The 21,715-nt window shown below is 27.9% G+C and overlaps 1 protein-coding gene across 2 annotated transcripts in view; it reads right to left on the reverse strand.

Moving 5' to 3' along the window:
- Positions 1-6,755: 6,755 nt before the first annotated feature.
- The window catches only part of LOC127277989 (host cell factor 2-like), a 50,009-nt gene continuing 35,049 nt past the window's right edge, over positions 6,756-21,715 (reverse strand). For both annotated transcript variants that reach the window (XM_051299464.1, XM_051299465.1), the window contains exons 5-9: positions 10,023-10,179; positions 9,559-9,855; positions 9,078-9,388; positions 8,486-8,805; positions 6,756-8,413 (exon numbers count right to left, since the gene is read on the reverse strand). In XM_051299464.1, the coding sequence (XP_051155421.1) occupies positions 7,756-8,413; positions 8,486-8,805; positions 9,078-9,388; positions 9,559-9,855; positions 10,023-10,179 (1,743 nt within the window). In that variant the 3' untranslated portion in view covers positions 6,756-7,755. The remainder of the gene's footprint in view (positions 8,414-8,485; positions 8,806-9,077; positions 9,389-9,558; positions 9,856-10,022; positions 10,180-21,715) is intronic.

Below are 21,715 nucleotides of genomic sequence, written 5' to 3' on the forward strand. Positions count from 1 at the left end.
CACGTTTTATTTTTATACTTTATTGCGATTTGCGTTCATTATACTCTCCAATTAAAATAACTCTCATATGAAATATTTCGTATTTATCCCACTTGTCTCTTTCAAAATTCTATTAGGGAATACTCGAATTTATATTTTATAAAAATGAATTTTAACTAAAGTGCTTTATATCTACACATCAGGAAAATTTTTTTTTATTCAAACCAAATATAATTTATTTGAATTAAATAAAAATATATATTGTATATTTATATCTCAAAGCTAAATAACTATATTCTTTTGTCTGAAACAAAAATTTTTTATTTAAATCAAATAAAATGTTTATTTAAATTAAATAAATTTTATTTGAAACTAATGTTAAATTTGGCTCTGAGACAAAAATAATATTTTTTCCGAATGTAAATGTCAAAATCTTTCATAACACTACGTCATCTCATTTTTTTTTTTTTTTTTTTTGTAAAAACGTTTTATATTCTTAAAATTTCATGATATTAAAATTTTTTAACATTAACAATAATTTATACACTGATAGCTAGTTAAAAAATAATTGTTCATTTTTATATTAAATGAAATTATAGAGAATTTTGATATTTTATTTAATTGATTAGAAATAATTTTGATAAGTAAGATTAATTGAAATATTTAAAAAAAATTCAATATTATGAAAAAAAAAAACTATTGATTAATTGAAAAATGTAAATAAATTTATGAATTTAAATGAAAATTATATAAATAAAACGTTTTTTCCGAAAAACAGACGATTCTGTAGATTTTGTGTGAGTGAATTTTAATTAGCACTTTTAATAGAGTACACAGAGAATTTAAATTTGTCACCTAATAACTACAATATTGGAAAACATTGATTTTTTTGGGCGTTCGTGGCTTGTATCTGAATGATATGGGAATCTCTTTTATATTTAATAAAATTGTCAACATTATAAATATTTAACTCAAAACAATGTTAGTTACCATAAAAATTTCGATACAATTTTTTGATATGTTTTGTTATTTTATTTTTTTTTTTTTCATTGCACTTCCCGCAAAAAAACTTTTAATTTAATTATAGGTAATAATTTTACTTAATTTTAATGATTGAATCTAATTTTTTAATTTAATTTTCATATAATTATTATATTCAAATTAATATTGAATACAATCAATTTAAAACTCGAATGAATTTTTAATGATGATTTTTTATTAATTTCTTGGAAAAAATTTATTTTCGTTAAATTAATATTTTTAATATCATTTATTTTTATTTTCGCAGTTTATTTAACATGTTTTAAATTAATTTAATATTATGCAGAAAAATTATTAGAGATATGCGGAATCGAACCCGGGTTCGTCGCTTAAAAATTGAGAACGCTAACCAATTTACTACGATCAACAATGAAAATAATGTTCATAGCAGAACAAGAAGAGATTCCCAAAATTCAGAAAAAATACGAGCAACTTCAACCTTCCTCTACTTGTGGATGGATTACATGTGTTGGGCCACCATATGGACATAAAAATTCTACAAGATGATTCCTCACATTAAATTTTTGTTTATCGCTTTTCTACAACTATTGTTCACTAAATCTATATTGAAAATTAATTTTCTATAATCATAAATATAATAATAATAATAATAATAATAATAATAATAATAATAATAATACATTATATGGAAATTATATACTCAACACTTGTATTGCAAAATTTCTGTAAAATGCTTTACTTTACTTTTAATTAAATAATTCAACTATATTTATTATAGTATTTAATTTTTTTTCAATTTTAACGAAACAATTGTGAAATTACATTATAATAAAAATATTAATATATAATTAATTATAACTAATATAATTAATAAAATATAAATAAATTCAAATTTTCTTTCAAAAATTAATCTTTAATTAACAAAACATTAATTATTTGTTAAAATTATTAACATTATAAATATATTAGATGAATCGACAAATGTTTTATTTATTTAATAAGAATAATAATAACATATAAACAGGCTTTTGTACAATTAAAAACTCAAAAAAAAAAAATTATGATAATAATAATTATAACAATAAATAACAAATTATAATTTTTTGCGAAAAGTAAAACAACGCATAACACCAATAAACACAACTAAACATAACTATTAGTTTCATTATTATATAAATGATTATTTATCAAGAACAAGGACATTGATCTGCAAAGGACGATAAAGAAACTATATTTATAACAACAGATAACCAAAATACGATGTTCCTGCTATTAAAAAAAAATAACATTTTTTTCATTTTTCAAAAATTTAACAATCAAGTGATCGAGCATTTTACGTGTTTTCGGGTCAAGAAGCGGATTTTGAGCAATTCCATTTTCGAATCATTTAAAATCATAAAATTAACTCTATCTCTCTTTAAAGTGTATTCTTTTTTTTTTATACGCTCCTGACAATATAATAAATTTATAATGATTATTTAATACAGAATAGAATACACTCACAATATTAGTATTATTCTTTTTTTTTCTATTTCGGAGCAGACGAGCCAATTTTTTTTTTTTTGAAAATAACGCATATTTCTTTCAAAATTCATATTAATATAAAAATAAAAAATGATTCATTATTAATACTGGGTGTATCTACATTGATTAATAATTAATGGCAGTAATTAAATCGTTCCAACTTTTGGAGTTAATTACCTTTAAATAATACATATTACAATTAAGAATTAGTAACTATAGTTCCTGCTGGCTTTTATTTAATAAAAAATAGACTTCTTTCAGAGGTGAATTGAACACTATTTACTGGTGATTTTACCCTAATAATAATAATAATAATAATAATAATAATAATTTTGGCACGTCTGATCCAATGACTTATTATCGATAAATCTGATTGTTATACATTTTACATCTTTTTACAATATGACAATTATCAATAATTAATTGATTAATTAATTAATAATTTATATGCAAAAAACCTAAAATGTTCAATATGAACTTATATTTTCTGCGTTTTTTAATTTGCTAGCCTATATTTCATGTAAAGAGAACGTTTTACATTGTCAATTTTTTTTAAATAAAAAAGCACAGATAAAAATCATATTCTCTTAAAAATTATTCTAAATAATTTTTATATTAATTATTAATATTCTGTTGATAAATTAATCAGTGAACTCAAAGTCAATAATATGTATAGTATTATATTCCAGTAGAATAATAATATTTAATGTTATATTTTGAAAGAATAATATAATTTAATTTGATAATTTTTATATCTACTTTTTGAGAAAAACTAATTTCTGTTAACGAAAAATCAAAGTCTTATAATTATTATTATAATTAACGAGTATACAAACATGATTTTAATACTTTTTTCAAGTTCTAATTATCTTATAAGTTTTTCTACATTTAAGTTCATTAACATACATATATTTATATATATATATATATATATTTAAAAATCTAGCTACCAATTTTTATTAATATAAAAAAACATCAACTAATTAAAGAATAATACAACAATTAATTATACAAAAAATTTTTTTTTAAACAATTATTATTGTAAAAAGGAGGATAATATCTTATGTGATTTTTCAAATTAATATAAATTAGTAATTTACTTATTTTTATTTCTCATTGAATTTTAATTGAATATTCTCAGGAACTAATCAAGGTATTTTTGTCTAATTATGGGGAGAAAAAACCCCTATTTTTAAGTATAAGTAAATTTTTGTCGTATATAGAAAACAAATCTCTGGATAATACATATATATACCTATATTTGATTGGAAAATGTTCAATTAGAATTCAACAAATAAACGTATTTTTTTAATAGAACATAATGACCCAAGCAGCACGATATATCCCCTAAATATCCCTTGAATACCACCGTGGAATATTCCCATGATCTTCAAGAAAAATCAAAATGTCCGCCTCATGGAAATATTCCACGGTGACATTCAGAGAATATTCCAGTGACATTGAAGGTAATATTAACCCCTTGACAGTCCAGGGCCCATATGTGGCCAGAAAAAGTCGTGCCACCTTTGTGCAAGTGGCCATATATGGCCATCGCAAAAAAATAATACTAAATTTAATTTGATTCGCCTGAAATTTGTTACTCGGGGGTTTTTGGGGTCGCTGAATCCAAATTTGAAGTCAGATTTCAAAAAAACAAAATGGCGGACCCAAAATGGCGACCATGAAAACTTAAAATTTATCAGATTTACATGAAACTCGTTGCTTAGGGGTTTTCGGGGTCTCTGATTACGAATCTGAGGTCGGTTTTTCAAAATTCAAAATGGCGGATCCAATATGGCGGATAATTTAAAAATTAATGCGTTTTGACCACAAATTGTTACTCGGGGGTTTTCGTAGTCGCTGAATTCGAATTTGAGGTCAGTTTTTCAAAATTCAAAATGGCGGATCCAATATGGCGGACAAATTTTTAAAAAATCAATCCGATTTGTCTGAAATTTGTTACTCGGGGGTTTTTGGGATCGCTGAATTCGAATTTGAGGTCGGTTTTTTGAAATTCAAAATAGCGGATCCAATATGGCGGACAAATTTTTAAAAAAATTTTTTTAAATTTGTCCGCCATATTGGATCCGCCATTTTGAATTTTGAAAAACTGACCTCAAATTCCAATTCAGCGACCACAAAAACCTTAAATATGATGAAGTCATATGTTTTTGGAAACTTTTTTTTCGGACCGTTTTAGGCCCACCAGCGATTTTTAACTGGACTGTGAAGGGGTTAAAGGAATATTCCAGTGATATTGAGAGAATATTTCACGGTTAAATTGAATTTTTTTTTTAAAGTGTTGAAATAATAGAAATCTGTTATAAATTGTTATTTGAATAAGCAGGAAGATTAAAAACACATTTAAAAAAAAAATTCAATATAACCGTGGAATATTCTCTCAATATCACTGGAATATTCCCTCAATATCATCTGAATATCCCCTTAATGTCACTGGAATATTCCATGAATGTCACCAAGGAATATTCCCTCAATGACACTGTAATATACCCTGAATATCACTGTGGAATATTCCCATGATGCGGACATTTTGATTTTCCTAGAAGATCAAATGAGAATATTCCATTGTGGTACTCAAGGGATATTCAGGGAATTTACCGTGCTGCTTGGGAAGATTAATTTTCAAATCACTTTTTTATAATTTAATATTTTAAAAACAAATTTAAGGGAATATTTTAAATGGTAACATTTTTTTTCTATAAATTCTGGCACTAATATATATATATATATTGATATACATTTGATGCACATTATTCTTGACAAAAATACTATATTTTATGTGTCTTAAGTTCAGTATTCTCTACGTTTAGTAAGCTGTTACAACTGAACATAAAGGAAAAATTTGTATACCAATTTAGAAATCAATATTTATTCTTTTTTGTTGTTATTATGTATATTATCGCCTAATATTTTTCTATATTGTTAATACAACTTTGATTCGTGTGATATTATCATATTTGATTTCTCGCAACATTCACTTCCATTATTAAAAAAAAAGTTACAAATATCATATTATAACATGTTAACAAATTAAATTATACACTACCTCAAATAATGTATAGAAAAAAAAAATCTTAAATCTAAGCTATCATTTAAAATCAGTTTTTTTTTCTGCACAAAACAATTTTTTATATCATATGTTATAAAAAGATCGAAAAATGAAATATTATTATTTTGAAAGTGATTGGAAATTGAAAGCATCACATTTACTTAGCAAAAATATTGGCAAAATGTTGATCTTTTTTACTTTCGAGTTATTTAAAAAAAAATTCTGTCGAAAAAATTAATTATTTGTTACGCATTATGTGAAGAATATCATTTGAATTTTTGTCATCTTTCATCTGCTAAGGAAAGTCTACTCTGAAAAGAATTCTGAGATTCAAAATGATACAACTCTATAGAATATTTTTACCAATAACGATTATTATTATTGAACCAAAACAAAGCGCTTGAAGATTATCAAACATACTTTTTATACATTGTCTTGAAAAATAATAATAATTTTTTTTATTTATAAAAATATTAATTTTTTATTATTACTTTAATTTAAGAATACTCTGAGCTTTAATTTTCTTTTTGTTTGATCAAAAAATATAAAAAACCAACCAATTTATCACGAGTTGAAGTGTTAGTTAGTTCCGAAACTTATTGTGCGACGCGTTACAATCGCATAGATACCAGAAATTCTGAAAGGAACATGTGCTTCTTGATTAAAAACATGCATGGTTAATTTCCACAGAGCCACGTGTATTGTATCGCAATTATTATATTGGAAAATTATATTATTATATTATTTATATCTATTTCTTTAGATGTTTATAAATTTTGAAAACAATTAACGTTATAGAATTTTGCAGTCTATTAAAATATAACCTAAAAGCATAAATTTCATTTGTATTTGAATTTCTTATTTATTACTTTCAACTGTTTTAAAAATTATTTATTCATTTTAAAAAAATTTCATTTTTTTTGTCAATACCTATTGCATGGAGTAGTATAAGGAGACCGAACGACCATGTTAAATCTGCGTTAAAAGTGGACCAAATTTTGGTAACCGCTTAGTGTCATGAAAATACGTAATGGACAACTAGCGCCACTGATTGTGTTAAACTCAGCTGGACAGTCAGCCATTGTAAAAGTTTTAAAAATAAGGAGCAATGTATTTTTGGGTTATGTTCAACGTACTTCTAATTTTTTCCACTTTTTACATACTTCCCACAAGAGCGCTTGTGTTCCATTACGTATTTTCATGACACTAAGCGGTTACCAAAATTTGGTCCACTTTCAATGTACGTCGTTCGGTCTCCTTATACTATTCCATGACCTATTGTTTAGAAATAAATCGCATGTTCGAATTTTGATTCTTGATATAACCTTAAAGTTGTCTTGTTAAATTTACCTACATTGTTAGAGATTAAAGTATTTAATATGTCTTCTTCGATGAATGTTCCAATATTGTAACTTTAATTATACTTTAACTTCATTTTTAATGGATAAATTATTTATTTTCAATCTAATTTAAAAATAATTCCCCAAGATAAAAATTTACCTAAATTCAGGTTATGTTATTGAAAACACTGACAGATATTTCTTGACATGCGTGCGTTGGTGGTATCTATGCGAATCTTTCCCCACCTATGGGGGTGCATGAGTACCTGTTATGAACCTCCGACAAATGTTGGCACTACTTTAGTGAAGTACATGCATGAGAGATTGGTCTCTTGTAGTCTATTCTTTATGGCAGAAAATCATGAAAGTCAGAAGGATAGTGATATCCATCTATCTCACCTGCACTCATGATTTTCTGTTTTGCATTCTATATTTGCACCGTCAATGTAACCTTAAACTCCAATAAACATGTCATATTTAAGTATCACAAAAAGTCTAAAAAACCATTTCCAATTTTCATTTTTGGGTGTACGTATTCTTTCCTTAAAGATGACAGATAAAGTATGTGGCAATTGGGAAATTTTCACCAACACAATATTTTTTCTATAAAAAAGCAAATTTATTTTAATTTGCATTGATCAAGATAAAAACAAAATTTCACCGACATATGATTTTAATCCAAAATTTTTGCTAAGTTACGAAAGAGAAGTCGAAAATTGAAACTGTATTTGCTATCTAACTTTGGCTCAAATCAGTAAATCCTCACATCACAATATTCAGCATCAATGATGATTTACTCTGAAATCATCAAATGACCATCTAACTTCATCTTTGAGGTCTCTAAAAAATATGAGGTGCTAATTGCAATTTCCAAAGAGATACAGGTCTCGCGAAAACTGTGACCTGACCTTTCTCCTTACCACCGACTAAGAAAACATAAAGTGGAGCAGGACCTGGAGGATTTGTCTCATTGGCTGCCAATTTGGCCCTTTGTCTCTCCGCTCGTGATGCACTGACAGCTCTTCTAGAAGGTGAGCCAAGAGGTAAACTTTTTGGTGGTGCTCTAGGCCTAATTTCCTGTAATTCGAGCAATTCAGTAAATGTTTGAGAAGCCGATCTTCCTGGCTCATCTTCCAGAACACTGTCGGGTGGACTATTTAACATTTTTGCAAATTTCCCATCATTATTACTTGTTTCAAGTCCAAGATAATTTGGATTACAAAATCCAAATTGACCTTCTCGTAATATCGATGTCTTGTGTTTCGTCTTCTTCGGCCAGTCGTCATCACCTAAAGGATCGCCAGGACTTCTGGCTTCTATACTCGCATAATCGGACGTTGATTCTTCACCTTCTTCGAGATCGGCAAATCGGACGGAAGCTGATGTTGGGATTTTTGTAGTCGTTGGAGTTTTTGGTGTTTGGACAGCCTCGTAAAGATGCGAACTATAACTTTCGCCCCGTGTCGGTTGACAGGCCTGGTGGATAGTTGCAAAGTCTCTGAAAAATTATATCAGAAATTTTATCATTTGTGTTCTATATAAAATGATTACTGTTCAAAGTAAAACATACTTTTCTTCTTCCGGAACTTCAATAAGTCGGGAAGTTGGCGGTTCTTTTCGATCCTCGTCACTGTCTTCAGGATCGACAAAAACTAGTCTGGAAGCTTCAACTGGAGTTAAAACTGGAGTTGGTAGAGTCAATGCTCTAAAATTTGGAACTGAAATTGGATCCCTCGTCATTCCAGAATAGGATTGATCGGTATTTTTTGGCATTTCTGAAATCTTTTGACGTCTTCTGGCTAAAGTATTGGCACTTCGAGATTTAACCATTCCCGTTGATGGCTCCACTATCTCCACATCCACTTGCTGGAATGGAAAATACGAAATTGCCTGCAGGCAGGCTAGCTTCATTCAGGCTCTATTTTCGCGGCAAATTATATATTAATTAAACTATAATCACAACTTAAAAGAACTAATTCTTCAAAATATCGATTTCTAATAGCATTATAGATATTAATGCATTTGCAAAATAGAAAAATATTAAAGAATGAGAATAATAATACAAATGAAAAATTTCATATATAAGTTGAGAAATTATAATCAATTAATTGAAGGAAAAATTAATAAAGCGAGCGTAACTTTTTTTTATTCGAAATACTTACATCATTTGGGCTTTCTTCAATGTCATCATGTCCACTTAATACAGAATAGCTGCATTTGTTGGGATGACTAAGCCGGGATAAATTAATTTGAGATAGTTTTGAAATTTCTCTAAGAAAACTGGGTCTCGTTGGCGCCTCATTGGGTGAGATTCTACTACAAGGAGGTCTGGGTCTTTGACTTCTTGGTCTAGGTCTAGAATTGTCCAAACCATTGCCACGAATAACGAGTTCGGAAACAGCGAGAGCAACGCTTTCCGCTCTTGGCTGAGGCTTTGGTCCCGGAACTGCAAGCTTCTCCCACGTTTCCGTTCCTGTGATTTATGGAAATGAAAAAAATTCCTCACTTTTAATATTTGAGGAGGGAAATTAAGAAAATCTGATAAAATCCATTTAAAAATTTTTATTTGCAAACAAGATTTCTATTCATAATATATTATTCATAAAATTTGAATAAATTTTTAATACAACCCCATATACGTACCAAAATGAAACCTCCAGAGTTCATTTGTAGCAAGACCACCACTTTCTCCACCAAAAATTAACATACAACTTGGTAATCGACAAGCGGCATGACCATGAAGTGGTCCTGGACCTGGTTTATTTTTCAACATACACCAGGAAGCTGTGTGGACATCCCATCGCCAACAGTCACTTCTTTCTTGAAGATCTGTCATTCCACCATAAATGTACATGGCGTCATCATGTAAAACTGATGAGTGTTTATGACGAGCCGCTGGTCCACATTCACTGGATGACAGTAGGTGCCAGGATTCCGTTTCTAAAGAATTAAATACTAATGGTAAAAACAAATTTCTATGTAATCTATTACCACTACTAAATTATTAAATTTTATACAATCATAATTATTATAAACAAAAAAAAAATTTGTAGATTAAATTTCGATAAAATTAAATAAATTTACAAAATATTAATCTAGGAATTTACCAAAATGAAAAGCCCAAAGTTCGGGAGAGCTTCCTCGTAAATCCTGGTAACCTCCATAAATTAACATTTGACCTCGATGTACCAAAGCCGAGTGACCTCTTCGTCCTCTAGGAACTGCACATCCCTTTTGTGCTCTAATCTTTCTCCATGAATTAGTCTGTAAGCAAAAAATAGTATTACAATACAAACTTTAAGGATAATAAAATAGGCATTTAAAAACGTATATGCCAATTTAAATTTGCATCTAAATTAAAGTTTCTGATATTTAATACAGATACACTGAGAAAGTTTTATTCTAAATTTAAAAATATATTTTGACACCTAATTAAAAGGGCGATTTTGGTTTTGCACATATTAACGGTATTGATTTTACTTAACCGCAGTCTCACCATGATGAAGTGCTTTTGATACATCAATTCGAGGTAAAAGAAAATTATCCAACTCATCATAGTTGGGCAATTTGTATTTGATGCTAAGTTTAACTACCAATAACGTTGAATATTAGGGTCAAGTCCTTTAATTAATCTGTTAATTATAAAATACCATTATATAATTTTCAATTGATGAACGATTTAGATTTTGAAGTGTAGCTAAATTCTATTTTACGACACTACGTAGATTACGTAAGCAGATTCCCTTTTCATTGACACAATTATTGAGAAAATTTCATTTGAAGCTCTAGCTTATTGAATATCTTCTTTTGAATAAGTTTCACGCTATACATAAAAATTAGTTGCAACAAGTGGTAAATTCTAAATCAATTTGTGTGCATCGCCTACTTATCGTTTAAATAATATTATTTTTCTAAATCGTCTAAAATTCTATGTTAGACACAAATTGTCGGTACGATAGGCGTGAGTGCAGTGGAAAATTTGAGCTGACTTTAAAAGAAGATATTTCAATTTAGAATAAAAAATAGAAACTTGGAACTTAAACTGTTTGAAAGCTGAGAGCCCACACAGCACAGTATATTGCTGTAAGCTTACCTCAAGCTTACATGTAATTTTTGTAAGCTAACCCTGTAAGCTTCAGGTAAGGTCGAGGTAATATAAAAATGTCCGCCATACAGTAAGCTTACACAGTAAGGACATAGTAAACTTACGTGGCAAAGTCACTGTAAGGTTACAGTAGGCTTACACGGCAGGTTTTCAAAGGTATCAATAAATAATTTTTTTAAAATATTTATGTGCAGTAGCTTTCTATGGCACTTACGAATGCGCAGTAAATTTTTTTAAGCAAACGCTACCGGGGTTTTTTATATAAATGACAAAATAAATATAATTGTGCAAAACAATTTATTGTTTACTGTAAGTTGATAAATTAATACTTTGTTATTTGTTAGCAATTAATATAAGCTTACAGTGTAAGCTTACTGTAACCTTACAGTGATCTTACCGTGTAAGCTTACAGTGCCCCTACCATGTAAGCTTACCATGGCATTACTGTGTAAGCTTACTGTATGGCGGACATTTTTATATTACCTCGACCTTACCTAAAGCTTACAGGGTTAGCTTACAAAAATTACATGTAAACTTGAGGTAAGCTTACAGCAATATATTGTGCTGTGTGGGAGAATTCTACGTCTAATGATCAGTATAAATTAAAATTTTTGTGGCGTATCACCTACGAGTCAGTTACTCTGCCTGAATTTTATTCTATACTTTCAACTTACAATTAGTCGTTTTAGTATACTACACTATTCATTGACTTCTTGCTAATAAAGTCATCATCGCATAATTCTAAAATTAGTTGAACAAACTTCAGGTAATTAATTGAATAGGTAATTTTACATTAAAATATCTTAGAAATCATCCTTAATCAGTTGACTGCATCAGTATTGTAGATATAAGATTAGTTTCTGTCATCCATGAAATGATAACATCTACTTTGCAGATACTAACAAAGTTTTCAGACTGCATAAACTTGCTGACAATAGAATTTCACTCCTCGTCTTGAAACTCGTCTTGAAGTTTGAATGAATGGAAATACGAGTAATATCGAAATAACGTCACAATGTTGGACATAACTTTATTGAAATCAAATACGGTAGCAATTTCAAGGTTCAAATGTCATAACGCTGTAAATGGTTCCGCAAATTAGGCCACGAATTCTCATGAGTCTTGATACAAAATCCAAATAAAAACCTATGTAATAAAACTGATTTTCATAAATGTTTGTAGAATAATCTAATTACGGAGAAAAATGGGATTGTGGTGTAAATAATTTTTGTATTGTTGTGAGTAGATTTTTTGATATTACAATTCGAAATGTTAATATTACAATTCGGATAGTTGTCAATACAAATGTATGTTGTTTTAACAACAATACGAATTTTTTGTCAGTTCTGTTCAGTTTGCAATTCCGTACATTTCCAGAAGCAAACTCTCTGTTGATTGCTCATAGAACAATCCGGATTTGTTCAGCTGACAGGTTTATTGTTCCATGTCACGTGGTCATCTTAAATTCTCGCAAACTGGCGTGCAGATCGTCGCGTCGTTTGCTTCTGGTACATGTGCCACTTTTGCTTTTATTATTAATTTTTTTTAAATGACAAACTGCTGTTAAATAATGAATCTGGTTAAAGTGAAAAATCTATTGCAAGTGCAGTGTATGGATGAAGAGACAATTTCATTGTTTATCGGTAAGTTATACTCGGTTACTATTGAACATAACCTCACCTTAAAAAATACAAAATGTATATTAAATATTATTTAACAACAAATTTCAACTCAAAATAATTTTTTGGTTTCATTTCAAAGAATTTGATTCAGAAGCTGCATGTTCCACAGATTTTAATGCAAATGAAACTGGTGATATGATGTACGGAAATCTGTTATCGATTATTTTAGAAGGCGAAGAAACTGAACAAATTATTATTAGACGGTTCAAAGCTTTGTTAATACAACAAATTGTTCATCAAACAATTCTGTTTATTCACCGAACAATCCAAATAGTTTCCAAAATAAAAAAAAATAATTGGGAGTAAGCGAAAAGAATTGGTGGTCACTTAAGCTGAATTTGGTTTGGTGAAAAAACCGAATTGGAAGGTTACTGTGAATTATTTTTTTCTTACCGTGAATTCTTTTCTCTTGAACACTAAACACTTGATAAAATTGTCGGTGAATCTGTCACACTTCGCTTTTATTTCTTTTTAAAAAATTATATATTTCTTAATCCAAATCGGCTTTTTTACATTTCGAAACCAATTTTTTTCGCTTACTCCTAATTATTTTTTTTGCTGAGTTTAATAATAATCCCATTTTAACAACTTTTTTTGTCCCAAAAACAAATAGAACTGCTGGTTCTACATTGACAATCCGGAATTGTTGTGTGGACTTAATTTTTAGTAACCACAATAATTCTTTTTTCTCCGTGTAGGTATAATGTTATATTTAACATTTCAAGAAGTGAAGAAATAGCCTGACCATAAATTCATTTTCCATATACTGTAATACATATCCTGTTCAGTGTTCTTCAATGCTTAAAGTTCGCCCATTATAAATTGCGTGATTGTAATGCTTATAACTTGCTAAAGACTAATCAAATACAGATTATTCAATTAAGCCTATAAAAGTGACTGACTTCCTAAACAACTATGTATACCTGTATACCTATAATTATTACAATTATATATTGATCTTAATTAAATTACTATGAATAAACTTTCTTTTCTTAATTCCATAAATATATAATAATGCGATTCATTGAGTATTCAATTGTTAATTGACAATGGAATTAGAAACTAATCGCGCATTTATTTTATTTATTTAATGAGATCAAGTTCCTAGGGCTTACAGCCCACTGAGGAACTAATACACAGAATTACTTTTACGCAAGAATTATATAATTATAATTATATAAATTAGATGAATCCCTAATAGTCGATAGAAGTTTGTTCCAAAGTCTAGCACCTCTGACAATGAAAGACCTTTGCATTTTACAAGTTTTGTGAACAGGTATATTTAAAATATTTTTTCTTTTTTGGAGTCTCGCATAATTTGGTTGATTGGTAGTTTTAAAATCAAAAAAGTTAAATATATATAGTGGAGTCTTGCTATTAATGACAGAATAGAGTAAATTACCTATAAAAAAAATGTCTTCTAGTAGCTACATTTAATAATCCTGACTTAATTCTATGTTGTGTGATGTGCTCAGCCTTAGGTAAATTGTAAACAAATCGAATGCAGGCATTCAGTGCTCCTTCCAACCTTTTATTAAGCTTATCGGTGATATCGTCATAAACTTGACAGCAGTAATTAAAGTTGGGAAGAACAAGAGATTTTATTAATAACAAACGAGTTGCAGTTGGAAGGGAGTCTTTATTTCTATTTAATTGTTGTAAAATTATGAATGTTTTTCTTGAAATATTGTCGACCTGTTCTTTCTACGACAAAGTACGATTCATTATTAAACCAAGATCCTTCACATTTTTCTTGTATGAAATAGGATTTCCCTCCACCAGGAGTGAAGGAAAAGCGAATAAGGTTTCCATAGTAGGAGATGTCGAACATAGCGTGAGTATTACTAGAATTTAGCATAAGACAATTATTTTTTCCCCACTCCACAACATGATTAATATCTAATTGAATCTTGTGCAGCATGTCACTAAGTGTGAGCAATGGGCCTGACAATAAATTTTGAAATCATCTGCATATTTATGGTATTTACAATATTTAAGTTTTTTTTCCAGATCTGAAACAAAAAGATTAAAAAGAAGAAATAAGAGAGCTGTCCCATGAGGAACACCACATTCTAGTCTGTCCCATTCTGAAAAATTCCCATTTCCATCAATGATTTTCTGGTACCTTGAATCAATATAAGACCCAAAAACCATTTCCACACTGAGTTCGACATATTAAAGGATCTTAGTTTATGAATAAGTAAGTAGTGATTGACTGAGGGAAATGCTCTGGAGAAATCAAAAAAATCATTTCTTATAATTTGTAATAAATAATTTTATAATTGTTACAAATATTATATTATTATAAATAATGTTACTTTTTATCTCGTAATTAAAAAATATTTTCATAATAGAAGTGACAATAATAATGGGTTAAGAAATTCTCTGTTATTTTCGACAGTATATTCTAGAATTGTAGGGTGCTAAATTGAACAAAGGGCATAGAATTTAACAATTTGTCATTTTCCCTCTATATATAGATTTATCTCTCTCGCTCATAGTTTAGAATAATTTATTGCATGAAAGGGCAGCTTTTGATGTTCACGTAAATTACTATTATATTACGCCAATAACGTTATGCACATTCCAATGTTATGAATTAGTGACAATTAAATTTTCAATATCTTGTTATATATCTGAAAAAAATGTACAATGTGTAAAAAAATTATAAAACACTTCAAATTAAATTATTTATATGTCTATATACATGATAATTAATTTTGTTTATATATTACCTATTTAATTATTTAATTGATCAATTATTTTCCATACCAATCAGTAATTAAACACAGGTAAATATTATATATATATACTTTAGAATAAATATTGCGGACGATATAAATCAAAATGATAATGGCACTTATGGTATGTTAATTTCACTATTAATTCTGGATACTTAAACTTAAATTTTTTTTTCTTTATACCCTTGAAAATTTAATCCACATGCAAGCACAACTTGCATGAAAGAGGCACACGGAAGAGGCGGCAGAGATCGTTTATCGCTCGAGTGAGCGATAAAGTACAGCTTTCAGGCATGTTATATTTTACCAAAGAAAGACGGACTAGTAATCCGAATAGTTTTTAGTCGTTTTTGTCAATTGATTTTGGATTCTTTTTTTCTTTCTTTGCTCAAGCTTCCATGTTCCAGCGATTGAAAATTAAGTTTTTTTTTTTGTTATTATAATTTAGAAACAAAATCAGGACAATCCATCAAAGCGTGTTGGAGATACATAATTTGTATACAAGATTTTGTGACACACACATTTGGACATTTGTTTAAAACTTCAAATATATGCATACTAGATAAAAATTATAACCCATTTTTAAAAAATTGAAACTCGTCACGAATACAAATAGCTTTCTCGGGAGGAGAGGAAGCAAAAAAAGGGAGTTAGATTTTAACTTCCAAATGCGTGAAAAATTTTTGCAACAAAAGTTGACTATGTGTTTGAACTCCTGCTGGTGGAAAAAGTGCGTCGAGTTTCATTATCGGGGTAAAGAATAACACTCAAGCTGCGTGAGATAAGTATAACACGTTATATGTTACTGACGAGGGAGAAGTGTCGTTGGTACATTTTTACATCATACATCACCCCCTCTTCCACTTTTATTATACAACTTTTATATAGGTTTATATACCAACCTTTCCTTATGAAAAACACAAGCTACACTTACGATATGTGATATTGAACGAGACTTGCGGCTCAAGAATAAAAACTTTCTTTTCTGTATAACAAGGAAGTTGTGGTGATAAAGTTTTCATGACTCGGTTCTTTATTTATAACATCTCTGTGTAATAACACAAATACAAATACAGCATATGTATATATATATATATATATATATGGGCAAATCCACAAAACTTTTAACTTTCAAGAAAAAAAAATTTCTTTTTTTAATTTCCAGGCACATTGATGTCACTTTGTATACACGTTTAAGTACATTTTAGCACTACAAATTCATATGCGTGATTCATTTTTAGCTCACGCCATCAATGTTTAACTCTTTAAACTCTTTAATGTTAATAAATTACACATAAAATTGAAAAATTCAACTTTTTTTATTTTTTGATATCGGAGTGGTTTCCAAAGTATTTTCGTTCTCTAAACACGATTCTGGCACCAAAATTTGCTTAGCACGTCAGGATTTTCAGAAAAAAGGGGGTAAAGACTAAAAAAAAGTGTTTTCAGTATATTCTTAACTCAATAAAATTTATTTCACTCAAAATCCTTAAGCGGCGTTTTTGTGTTGAAATATATGTATGAAAATGTTTCGATCACACCATAGATTGAACTGTTTAAAGCAAAAATGCAGTTGTGCCTTTCAAAAATGTATAAATTTAAATGAAATCACGATTTTTATTATCATCTTTAAATTGTTGCCACAGGAATACAAATTAGAGGCACATCATTGAAGAAGGTCTTAAAATTTTTGTTTTTTTATCACCTTTTAAGAAATGCATTGAACTTTTATTTTTATCCAACGCCGTAATAGATATTTTCATTAGAAGACGTTCAATTGAATTTTTTTAAAAAGTGGTATCACTCAATCAATCCTTTGTATTTTTAGTTTTAGTGGTGGCACACTAATGGGATAGTGAAAATTTTTTTAGAAAATATGTCTGTTAGATATTTCCATAGTAGCTGAAGTGATATTTTACACGCCGCAAAAATAAAAACGTTAAGAATATAAACTTTTTCAAGAAATTCAAATGAAATTTAAGCATTTTTTCACTTTTTAACTTATAAAACTAATTGTAAAATAAATATTTTATTCTAATACTGTACATAAATGTTCCTTTGTATATAATTTAGCAAAAAAAAATGATACCCAAAGTTTTAATTAAAAATAATTCAGATTTTTAAGTGTTCGATTCGAGAATCACAAAAGTTAAAAGTTTCGTGGATTTACCCATATATACTTTCATTCTATTTTACAATTCAATATCAATAAACTTTACTTTATTACTTTTCCGCACTATATTGACTTTTGCTATTGCAATTAAAGCCGAAAGATTTAAAAAAAATTCGTTTAACAGATTAGATCTACCATTTTGAATTTTATTTGTTTTCACTCTCATTAACTATGAAAGTGGAAATGGAAGTAAAAATATAAAAGTGAAAATTATAATCATTGGAACAGAAAGTAAAGTGGAAGTGGATGTGAAAATATGAGTGAAAATCAACAATCTAACATAGAACGTTTTAAACTTAAGGCCCTGCAAAAATTAACCTTCTTGGGTGTAATTCCGTAATCTAAATATCTAGATTTAACTTCGAAACAATATGGGATACGAAGGGTAAAATATGATAGAAACAGGCGCTGAAACTAAAAAAATGTTATTAAAAATTTAGTAACAGTTTTGACTAATTTGTAATAAAAAACTACTAATTGCTAGTAGAAAATTACTAATTCATGGAGTAAGTCGAATTTTTTACTATTTCAAATTAGTAAGCCGATTTACTCCATGAATTAGTAGTTTTCTACTAGCAATTAGTAGTTTTTTACTACTAATTTTAATTAGTCAAAACTTTTACTAATTCAATTGGTAAACGAATATGCACTCTTTTATTAGTAGAAGACTACTAATGTAGATTTAGAGAGTAGTAAGTCAAAATCGAAAATGGTTAAAAGTGTCATTCAAGAGGATATTTTTCCATCTTTTTTACCATTACGTCTAAACAAATATATATACTTTTTCAAACTATAAAACATGGTTTATAGGATAAAACATTTATTTTTAAACATTTTTTACTGATAAAAGATAATATTAAAAAAAAAACCACTCATTTGATGTTACTTAAATTTTATTTTCGTCTATTAAATTTTTGAAAGCATTTTTGACGTGAAAATCTTGAAAATAAGCAAAGGAGCTCTATGTACTGACGCAAAGGGAAACTGGTAAGGCTTTCGAATCAATTCTTAGGGGCTTCTGTAACTTTTCCCCAGGCTCCCCTTCATTAATTTTTTATATTCTGCTCTCAGCGAACGTCTTTCAAAAAGATCGAATTGCATTTATATATCAGGGGTGAAAATTCAAGTCAAAAGGGAAGAAACACCAATAACGAAATAATTCTACGAAAACTGACAAATGTAATTTTTCTTTTTCTATAATGATATCTTTTTTTTTCTCTATCATTTATAAATAAATAGTTGCATTTTTTACACACACTAATAATAATGATGATAATAGAAAATGAGCAACAAACGATTTATTCTTAATTTTCTCGATTAATATAAATTGAAATTATAGCATAGCCTCTAATTTTAATTCGAGTGAACATAATTTTGCTTTATATTTTTATTATACACATGATACATTTTTTTTAAATTTTCAGTTTTTTAGTAATAATTGTGTTAATTACACAGAAAAACAAATTCGGGTCAACTTTTAGACCCAAAAAAGTAAGAACGTTTTTTAACGTAATTTTTTATGCTGAATTCGAATCTATCATTAGATTTTCTTCAACACATCAAATATCAAAATGTTGAATACAATATGGCGGAAAAAAAATAAAAATCAATAGCATTCGCTCGAAACATTTTACTCGGGGATTTTTGGAGTCGCTGATTACGAATATAAGGTCAGATTATAAAAATTCAAACTGGCGGATCCAATATAGTGGCCGAAAAAATAAAAAATCAATTTAATTAGCTTGGAACTTGTTACTATGGGGTTTTTGGAGTCTGTGATTACGAATATAAAGTCAGATTTTACAAATTCGAAATAATAAGTTTCAAGCAAATAAAATTGTTTTTTAATATTTTTTCGTCCGCCATATTGGATCCGCCATTTTGATTTTTTGTAATCTGACTTCAAATTCATAATCAGCAACCCCAAAAACCTTTAAATAATTTGCGACTTTTTTTTCTAAGTCATATTTGTCGATTTTCAATAACAATTGTTTAAAAAGTAGCAAAATATTAAAAATTGCAATTATCACAATAACCTGACGTGTAGTGAAAAAACGGACTGCTAATTCAAATTCAGCATTTAAATTTACTATTTAGAAACAGGTTTACATTTGCTCGGGTCCAAAACCTTGTAAACCTGTGTTTTATAAATACCATTGTTAGTTTTAAAATTAGACTGTTGCGAGCATTTTTTATGTCTTCATCATGTGACGTCTGTAAGTATTACGTGCCCTTAATCGTATACACGAAATATAATTGCATGCTTAAACAGCACAATACAATGTTATAAAAAAAAGAGTATATACAATAAGAGTGCAAAATTTCACGTAAAATACAAGATTCTTTTAAAAATTTATATGTGCAATATTTCCTCTGACGGATTTTGGAATATGGTTGTGAATTTTTCAGTTACATTTTCATTTAATATTAATATTCCAAAGAGAAATGGCAAGTAGCAACAACTCCTGATATGCTACTATCTACAAAATAAAATAAAATTTATGAATTCAATAAAATTCTCAAAGCTAAATAAAAATCACTATCTATTTTTCATTAAAAATAATAAATCAACATGGCTTAAATTTTTTTAATATAAAGATTTATACAAAAATCTTATTTATATTTAAAATTTGGTAATTTTTTAAAATTATTTTTTCAGCCCACTCTGTAGCCCATTCTTCTCTATTTATACAAAATAATCGCGAAACAAAATTAATAAAATTATTCAACTTTTTTGTTTTATTTTTTTAGTAGGTATATTTTTATATTTATTTTAAAATTAAATTTTTTGAATGAAGAAAAAATATATTTAAAAAATAAAAATAATTTTTTTTTCATGACAAGTTTTTCATTAATTTTTAATTCTTTTAAAATACATTGAATAAATCACAGTGATGACCCGCTGGTGGAGTTCTTAATCAACTTTTGTGTGTCTGTAGGGGAGAAAATTTCGACCAGACAACTATAGAGAAGCAATTGGCTCTCTGTTCAACTGATTAGTTTTCTGACTGAAACAAGGAAATTATGTTCGGACGAGTGAACAAATTGAACCTGTTCTGTCCACCGGATAATATTATTAAACTTCTAAGCAGACAACAAATCCAATAAAAAAAGGGTTCTTCCAATTTTCTTTTTTTTTTTTTTAATATTCTAGATTGTTACATTTACATTATATATTTATGAACATTATAGTAATCTTCTATTATATTAAGTTAACAATTTCCAAAAGCGACACCGACACCGTGACCTCGACACCGTCCTTGGAAAATCTATTTTCACTTATTTTCAAATAAATCAAAATACTTTGCCATATGCTTTTACAAAATCTTACATACTTTTTTTTTCAATTTTAACCCGAAAAAAGGTTATTTTTCATTTTCATCCCAAAAAAGGGTTATTTTGCAATTTTATGCAATTTTTTACGAATTTTTGAATATATACTTTTAAAATTACTATAATTTAAAAAAGTTACTTATAAACAATTTTTTATGGCTTTTTTTATTATTTATTGTTGTTTTTTAAATTTTTAGTTAGAAACTTATAATATTGTGCCTAATTTTAAGTGTCATTGAAATCGATGGTTTTTAACTTAATAATTTTAACATTTCTTATTTTAAAACGAAACATCTTCTTTTATATTAAGTTTACAAATTTTCCAAAAGCGACACTGACACCGTGACCTCGACACCGTCTTTGGAAAATCTATTTTCACTTATTTTCAAATAAATCAAAATACTTTGCCATATGCAATTTTTAACGAATTTTTGGATATATACCTTTAAAATTACTCTATTTTTAAAAATTTACTTATAAATAATTTTTTTCAATTATTTAACCCAAAAAAGGGTTATTTTGCATTTTCATCACAAAAATTTTGCAATTTTATGCAATTTTTTACGAATTTTTGGATATATACCTTTAAAATTACACTATTTTAAAAAAGTTACTTATAAACAATTTTTTACCAATTTTTTATGGCTTTTTTTATCATTTATAGTTGTTTTTTAAATTTTTAGTTAGGAACCTATAATATTGTGCCTAATTTTAAGTGTCATTGAAATCAATTGTTTTTAACTTAATAATTTTAACATTTCTTATT

Source organism: Leptopilina boulardi, unplaced genomic scaffold (genome assembly GCF_019393585.1).
Source record: "Leptopilina boulardi isolate dan_hultmark-lab unplaced genomic scaffold, ZJU_Lbou_2.1 LbouV2_193, whole genome shotgun sequence".
NCBI classification, from domain to species: Eukaryota; Metazoa; Arthropoda; class Insecta; order Hymenoptera; family Figitidae; genus Leptopilina; species Leptopilina boulardi.